The sequence below is a fragment of the Cucurbita maxima genome, unplaced genomic scaffold (genome assembly GCF_002738345.1).
Source record: "Cucurbita maxima cultivar Rimu unplaced genomic scaffold, Cmax_1.0 Cma_Scf00014, whole genome shotgun sequence".
Taxonomy (NCBI): domain Eukaryota; kingdom Viridiplantae; phylum Streptophyta; class Magnoliopsida; order Cucurbitales; family Cucurbitaceae; genus Cucurbita; species Cucurbita maxima.
Window position 1 is genome coordinate 2,804,346 of NW_019272030.1, and position 8,793 is coordinate 2,813,138.

Genomic DNA, 8,793 nt, shown 5'->3' on the forward strand with positions numbered 1-8,793 from the left:
ATTTTTAATCGAGGTGTTAAATTTTCATCGTTGAATATGTTTTGTACTACTATGGTTTGATATAGAAGTGAGGATGAATCGATATTTCTATTGTATTATAAAAAAAAAAATAGAGGAATATACAAATTATTGTTTATTTTAAAAAATAAAATGTAATAGTTCAAGTATACCGCTAATATATATTGTTTGTTTTGACTCGTTACATACTTATTGTTTGCTTTGATCCATTACGTACTATTTCAAGCTTGTTTGACTACACACGCCGTTTGCGCGTACATGTTCAACCGTCTGCGACACAACCGACTTGTCTTTACACTAGGGCAAGTCATTCATGCCTTTGCTTGGGGTCAAGGTCTCACAATGCAACTCACATCTCATCTTGTCATTTTGATCCCCATCAACATGGCCCATATGTCTTGACGCCATCTCGAGTCTAGGGGTGTTGTTGGCCATCACAACTCGCTTGGTCATGCCATCGAAAATAGGTCTGCGTGTCGCTCATCTCATCAGGACTTCTCGAACATCCATCCATCCGAATTTTATCGAGGCATTGACCCTCCCATACCCCGTGCCATGTCATTTACATATACCGTACCGGTTAGTGGGTGTATGTAGCAACCTCCGACACGCAGGCTAGGGTGCAATACCGACACACCTGTGCTGCCCTGCTACTATCCTTGAAAAACCCATTTCAAAAGAAGTGACCCGAAACACTCGTCTCAACACGCTTGCCTTCGCTAGAACACAGGAGCTCTCATTTTTTTAGCTTCCATTTTGCTTGGGCGTTACACAAAATCTAACCATGTATAATAAATAGTTTTTAATTTTAAAAGTAAAAAAATTATAATTTTATATAAATAATGAGCGTTTTGGAAAAATTAATAATAAAAACTCATTTTTTTAATTGCATTATGTCATTGATCACAATAAATTATATATTAATATTTTTTAAATTCCGGCTTCCGATACGGACCATGCAAATGCAAACACGACACAAATATTTAATATTATTTTAAAATTTATGCCAGCTGTCGTTCAAATATGTGGCCACGTCGAGACCTACTTTAGTAATTGCACCCAAATTCGCGGACTTCCAAAATATCAAACCCGCCTTTTCTTTTCCCACTCCTTAAAATAAATTGCAAAAATCAATTTTTTTTTTAAAAAAATAAATAAATAAAAAGAGAAAACCCTAGAAGCTGAATCGAATTCGCTCCTGCACCAAAATTTTTCTTGTACCCATTTAGGAAGAATCTGGCCGTCGATCTTTTCATCCAACGGTTCTCCTCAGTCGGCGACCGCTTTTTCCCCCTTCTTCCCGCCTCCATTTCCCCAGTGGTTTTTATCATAAACCCTAGCCGTCGTCTCTCTCTCTCTCTCTTCTCTGTTAGTTTGTATGAGACGCTCTCACTCTCACCGATTCTCGGTCATTTTTTCGGATCTAATCTTTCGAGTTCTTTTTGGGTTCTCCGTCTTTGTTTTTGTCGACGTTTTTTTCGGGGTTTTCTATAGCCTCTGTAAATGATCTTTGAATTTTTTTTGTTGGTTTTTTAGGTTTGAATCTAGATTATTGTAGAGATACTGTGGTGAAGATTTTTGTTTTTTTTTTTTTTGTTTTTTTTGTTTTTTTTGTTTTTTTTTTGTAATTTCATGTTGGTGCTGTATGTCTCTCTGCTTGTTCCGATGTTTGATTTTAAATTTTTCCTCGCTTCGAAATCTTTGGCGCCAAGTCTTGTTTTCGTGTTAGATTGAATTTCAAAATTCTGGATCATCGTGTATACATACACTGGTTTGAACGAGTAGGTGGTTGTTAACCACTGGCGGGGCTCTACTTCCACGGCCGCCGGTTCCGATGCCGGTCAGAGTTTGGTGATTGAGTCGATTCTAAGATACAGAATTTGATTGGTGGGTGGTGTTAATTCTCTATTACCGTACGGCAATGCCGTCTGGGATGAGAAGGACGAGAGTTTTTGGATTGGTTAAGGGTCTTGATGGAGCTAGAGTTCTAAGGTCCGGTAGACGGCTCTGGCCTGAATCGGGTGAGGTGAAGCTTAAGAAATCTAAGGACGCCAGTGACTGGTACCCTGTTATTGACAGCAGAGGAAATGGGGGCGGAAGTGGTCAGGTTAGGCTCCATGGGAAGTGGACCCAAGTTCGAAATGTCAAGCCAAAGAGGGTTGTCGTTGTTAATATTCGTGAGGAGGAGGATGCTTGTGTAGTGAAAGTGCCTGAACCACTGAAGGTTTTTCCTAGAATTGGTAGCGGTGGCGAGTCTGGTGATGTGGATAGAATGTTTGGGAAGGTTTATAGCAGGAAGAGGAAGCGGGGTCGTGCCGAAAATGGCTATGTTTTTGATGAAATGGAGGGTGATAATGCTATATCAGGGGATAGGATGTTTGGACTCCGCTTCATTCGAAGACAAAGATCTAGGAAGACTGACATTGCACAATGGGAGCCTACTGCAAGTGGACGTTCTACTAAGCTACATCTCCATAGGCCGAGCATTTCACCACCGCTGCCCTCCGATCGGGTTCTTACTATTTTCGCCGGTAGTAGTATCAATAATGGTTGTTTTTCTGATTTTATACAATCTGTTCTTAGACACTTGAACAGTCCTGACCTGAATGTGGCTAAGTTAGCTTCATTTTTGTTATCCAATACGATCAATGGAGTATTTGCTTCGATGGGGATGCGTTTCTTGCAGGTATTTTTAACTTCTTAATGTAGTTGTGCGTTTAGATACACTTGTTTTCTAGGCTGATAATTGGATTCTGTGAAATGGGCTTTAGAGATTTCATTCCCTTGTTTCTTGATCAAAGTAAATACTGTTAAGTTGGGCATTTCATTGATTTGATCTTGACCTGTCTTTCAGGGTTATCCTCCTACTGGAAGTTCTGGAATGTGTGTGATTTTTGGGAGCAGGCAGTGTATTCCATTGTTTCATTTGGATTTTTCTGCTGTTCCTTTCCCTTTTATGTACCTACATTCCAAGATGTTTCTTAGACAGACTTGGATTCAAGCTCGTCTTGTATATAATAACGAACAGTTAGATGTAGATATGAGTAGTGATAGTGAAGAAGACAGCATGGTGGAAGAGCAACATGTTTCCAATCCTCCTGTAAGAAATTCTTTGGATTGCAAATCCGTGGCCTTTGGAGTCGATCATACCAATACTCGATCTAATTCACACTCGTCTGTTAGAGCTTCGAGGTTAGGTAGTCGGGCCTTGCAATATAGAAATGGTTTCAGCTCTCGTGGTATACGGAAAAGGAGAAGTTCACTGAGAATGAGGAGACCTAGAAGCCATTCTCTTGCTGCTATGCAAAAAACTGTTGGCATTTTCGGGATTGATGATATGAAACGCAGTGTATCTTTTCCTTCTGTAGCATCTTGTAACAGGCACAAGAACTCTGCCCTTAGAGATTCTTCTGGGCGTGTGAGTTCGACTGCATTGGGATCAGCAATGGATGTTGATTCATCATGCTGCAATGCCAATATATTAATTGTAGAAGCTGATAGATGTATGAGAGAAGAGGGAGCTAACATTGTGTTGGAGTTCTCTGCCTCGTGTGAATGGCTTCTAGCAGTCAAGAAAAATGGTTCAACTCGATACACCCACAAAGTAGAAACGGTTATGAAGCCCGCTTATTGCAATCGTTTTACACATGCGATATTGTGGTCAGCTGATAATGGTTGGAAGCTGGAGTTTCCGAATCGCAGGGATTGGTTAATTTTCAAGGATCTATACAAGGAGTGTTCTGATCGCAATATACCGTGTTTTACTGCTAAAGCCATTCCTGTGCCTAGAGTGTCTGAAGTTCCTGATTATGTTGATAGTAGCTGTACTTACTTTAAAAGGCCAGATACATACATCTCCGTAAACGACGATGAGGTATGTAGAGCGAGGGCGAAGAGTACAGCCAACTACGACATGGACTCTGAGGATGAGGAATGGTTGAGTAAGTTTAACGATGAGCTTATTGCAACAGACAAGCAACATGATTGTCTTTCGGGGGATAGTTTTGAGCTGATGATCGACGCTTTTGAGAAGGAACTATTCTGTAATCCCGATGCCTTCTCTGATGAGAAAGCACCTACTGATATGTTCATGCTTCTCGGTAGCCGACCGACAGTCGAGTCATTGTTTACTTACTGGACGAGGAAACGAAGACAAAGAAAATCATGTCTGATACGAGTTTTCCAGGTACTTTTTTCACCATACGGTGTGCGTTTGTTTTTAAGACCATATGTGAATAATTATTTGGATGATCTTCCAGGCACATCAATCAAAGAGGAAACCTCCTGTGGTCCCGAAACCGATCATGCGAAGAAAAAGATCAATCAAAAGACAGACGAGCCAATCTGGGAGAGCTACCCAATCAAGTATTTTGAAAGGTAGAATTGCTGGGCAGCCTTGATGATTATTGGCTCTATTTGTTTACCGTTTGTGCTTGTTTTCTCTATGCATAGCATTTGTCTTGACGTCGAGTTGGTGACGGTCTTTGTGTAGCCATAGTTTCGAGACGAGATGCCGTGGAGGAGCAGAATGCTATGCAAAAGTATGAAGACGCCAAGGCAGCAGCAGAGAGATGCATGGAGAGCGCTGTTAGTAAGCGGCAAAGGGCACAGTTGCTGTTGGAGAATGCAGATTTGGCAGCTTACAAAGCCGTAGTAGCACTCAGAATTGCCGAAGCAATTCAAGCATCAGAATTGCCTGGAGCTGCCGCCGCCGCCGCCGCCGCCGCCGCCGCTTGTTTTCTGGAATAAGATTTTGTTTCCTTTGGGAATATCCCAATTGGTTTAATTATTATTATTGTATAGTATTTCATTAATATGTACATTCTATTTTGTATTATGATTACAAGAATCTCTCAGCACCCACCCATTATGTACAACAACAATGAGATGTCCTGATTTTTCCCAGGTCCTAAATATACCAACTTATCTTCTATGTTTCTATATCGTAATGCTCTCTCATTTCTGGTTAATTTCGATTGTGGGTCATAACCAACTAATTCGTGGGTGATTGTCCTCAGTGAGACACAGCAATCCTCACGAACACGAATGGCAAGGCTGACAAATGAATGATGATTTAGCAAAGCTTCAAATGTCGAATCACCTCAACGAGGGATCCAACCTTCAAATTCGGTTGCTGAGGTGGGAAAGCTTCAAACCGAGCTTGATTCTCTTAACATGTTGACGAGTACTACAGATCAAAACTTGACTCGATCAGTGGACCTCCTGAAGGGTATTCTGGTAAGGATGCCAGAAAAATTAATATTGTTCTCCATGGTCTATCCGTCTGCAACGGCTTGATTACCACTTTTTGACAAATGCTAATTATAAATGTCCTAAAAGGAGCATTTTACAACTCCACAATTCCCTTTTTGAGCTGCTCTTTATCATACTCAACTTCCTTGCATTGAACTCAACGCCATCCAAATCCTCTGCAATGTCCAAGTACATTTCCTCTTCCATTTTTGTTTCCCCCCATTATCACTCCCCTACGCAGGAGAAAACATAGACCGAGTCGCGGTTGATACTTTTTGACTTTGTGTTTGAGAGATGTTGTGAGAAGCACCGGAAAATGGTTTCGCTCATAGACTGATTTTTCGACATCGTATTTTCTCCTTCCAATATCACAATATTCCCCTGGAAAACAACATTGGCACTTGGATTTCGATTCATTACCTTCGCCATTTCTGCACTCACTCTTCCACGTCTCCTTTCAGAAAAGAATTGTCGAGTCTTTCTGCATCCGTCAACCAGAAACGGTGCGCAGGAATTTCAACATCATTACACTTCGATCTGCAGGACACCCTCAAATTCATCTTCACTCTTCCCCTCAGCAGACTTTTACCTGTCATTCAACAGCACGTTAATGCTTTCATACCTTTGCATAACAAAATATATATTTTTTCTCAAGTCCAATAAGTTGTGTGGGGATTGGAACCACGGATTTCTTAATCGAGGGCCAACGCCTTAACCGAATAACAAAATAACTTACATACCATAAGGCCAATTCAAAATCTGCAGGCGCAACAAAAAGAGTTTACTTTCAAGTGAGAACATTAGTCATGCTTTGACATAGATTTACCTTAAATGGGAGCATTAGATATGCTCTGAGATAGAAGTAAACTTTAAACAACATTAGTCGGGTCTATGGACCTAATTGTCTCCCCTTTTTTTCTTATTTGAGGGAGATTCAGCCAAATATTAATCAACACTATTATTTTGAAGTATAAAATGTCACTTACTTCTTAAGAAAGACTCAAGCGCTTCAATCGTTACAACTCTCCGCTTATCGGGATTGCTGTGTGACAGAAAAATGTTGCAGACGATAATAACAGGAGGCCAGATGATAAGATCCTCCTTGTGAACCACTGCTTCTTCCTTTGGCAAGATCTCAGGAACCCATATTACAGTGTCCTGACGAAGAGCTTTCACTTCCTTGGCAGAATATCCAATATTCCTTAAATTAAACCTCCAGCTTTCTTCAAATTCAAGTGAACATGAGACTTGAGGTTTATTCTAAACTACATGGTTTCAAAAGTTGAGTCTTTCATTGAATTCGCACATCAAAACCCTGGGAAAATGGTAAGAAGTCTGTATAAATTGATGTACGACCGATATCCATTGCGGTGCCCTTTTTCAAAGCCAAAGGTTTCTGATCCGTCATCCTTTGTCCACATTTGAACATCTCCCTTGAATAATTTCTCTTTCTTTCCTAATTCTCAAATCATCATGCCTATACCGAACGACATGCTTATAATCACAACTTTGTTGACAGCAGAAAATTTCCTTGGCTGTGATCATTGTGCAGGAACACTTCCTCGTAGTTGGGCATTTTCCTCGCAGTTGGGCATTTTCCTCGCTTGACCATAAGAATGTGAACTTGACCCAATGACATCGTTCCTGCCAGTTCTCAGATGCCAATGCTTGTCCCTCCTTTCAGTGGTATCAACCCTATGAACCAAATCCTACTTCGCGTCCGGAGCCATCAATTCCGTGAGGGCTCAAACTTCTCCTAAGACACGGAGATCGATCCAGTGTCTCCCGTCGGGACTTATCATATCAATCATGATCCAGATGAAGCCGATCCTGAGCACGTAGTTCCATCTTTTACGACTCTCTGACATCGTAATCTTCACACCTTCGACATTGCGTCGTTAAGTAATTAGCTGAATTACTCCTGAATAGCTAACAAAGCCCTGAATAAAACCCTAGAATCGTTGAAATCGATCGATTCGCACCAAACAGTCGCAACAAACAAACAGAAACATTCGATTCCCATGACCTAACCCACCCAATCGAAATATCGAACAGGAGTATGGAACAATAATCGCAATAAAATCTCAACAAACACCTGATAAAGGAATTATCAAACTGGGAAAATTTTCAAACCTTCGGAGGTAGATTTTGTGAATCCATTGATCTTGTTTGCAATACTCCTTCGCTTCTGCTTCCATTGTGGAAATCACAAATCACAAGCAAACAATTTCTTGTCGACCGAAATTTCCTTTCACCTAATACGATCGAGAGCTTGGGAGAACGGCATTGGTTCCGACTAGCGCGAACGACCAAAAACCGATTATTTATAGCTAAATTTGTTAATAGCAGGTTTATATTAATAAATAAATAAATAAAGCTTTTAAAAATACACTTTTTTTTTTCTTTAAAATTTAAATTTATTAACTCGCATTTATTTAGTCCTAAAGCTTCAAAAAATAACATTTTAAGATATATTAATTTAATTTTAAAATAAACTCTTCCTCCTCATACGTACGGTAATTTAAAAATAATTTAATTTAAGATTTACCGCTCTTAGAAGTCTAGTTCAGAGGGTTAAAATATTCCGACACTACGGTGAGATCCCACATCAGTTGAAGAGATGACGAAACACTTTATAAGGGTATCGAAACCTCTCCCTAATAGACACGCTTTAAAACTGTGAGGCTAGCGACGATACTTAACGGACTAAAGTAGACAATATCTAATAAAAACCTAGCGATGTGCTAGCCAGAACGTCTTCACTGGACTGAAGCATTCCTTATACATATATGAAAACCTATCTCTAGTAGACGCGTTTTAAAATCGACGTAATGAGTCGAAGTGGACAATATCTAGTAGTGGTAAGTTTAGACCATTACAACCACTATCGTTTTTGTATGTACGATAATCCTCTCATACGCTAACTAGTAAGCTTGGAGACCTTAGGTCTATCTTAAAGGGCGGGGATATCCCGATCCTGCTTTGTCATCCTCGTGATATTAGGAGCTACACTTCTTGCAACGCTTGATAATTTTTGTTAACTATATAATTATTTATACATATATATTTATTTAATATCATAATTATTTATTCTCCAACCCCTCTTAAAAATAACTTTTAATTATTGGTAAGATAAATTTTCAAAATATTTTGAAATTGAGCAACAAATCTTAATTAAATGTTTGAAAATAAATAAATATTTTACGTTTATTAAGAATAAATATTTGATAAATTACTCGAACCCAACTTAACCCAATTTAATAAAAAATTAAGTTCGGTTTAAAAAATGTCTCAACCCAACTCAACACAACCCACAATACTTCTAGTTTTAGACATAAACCAACGGCTCGAAGACATTAATATATTATAGTTTAATTCGATAAATCTTACATAGATATACGAGGAAATCAGAGCCATGACTTTATACTAGAGATAGCTCAAACAATCTCGAGTTTTTTTTTTTTTTTTTTTTTTTTTTTTTTTTTTTTTTTTTTTTTTTTTTTTTTTTTTTTTTTTTTTTTT

The 8,793-nt window shown here is 39.1% G+C and overlaps 1 protein-coding gene and 1 long non-coding RNA gene across 2 annotated transcripts; one reads left to right on the forward strand and one right to left on the reverse strand.

Moving 5' to 3' along the window:
* Nucleotides 1–1,165: 1,165 nt before the first annotated feature.
* Nucleotides 1,166–4,949, forward strand: LOC111488892. The gene is made up of 4 exons (XM_023136821.1): nt 1,166–2,704; nt 2,873–4,204; nt 4,278–4,395; nt 4,511–4,949. The coding sequence occupies exons 1-4, from the start codon at nt 1,940–1,942 to the stop codon at nt 4,765–4,767; spliced, it is 2,472 nt and encodes an 823-aa protein (XP_022992589.1). The 5' UTR covers nt 1,166–1,939; the 3' UTR covers nt 4,768–4,949.
* Nucleotides 4,950–5,069: 120 nt separating this feature from the next.
* On the reverse strand, nt 5,070–7,576 carry LOC111488895. Its single transcript, XR_002719296.1, has 2 exons — nt 6,258–7,576; nt 5,070–5,860 (listed from the first exon to the last, which is right to left on the reverse strand). It is a non-coding gene; the product is annotated as an uncharacterized LOC111488895 (long non-coding RNA).
* Between the last annotated feature and the right edge of the window lie 1,217 nt (nt 7,577–8,793).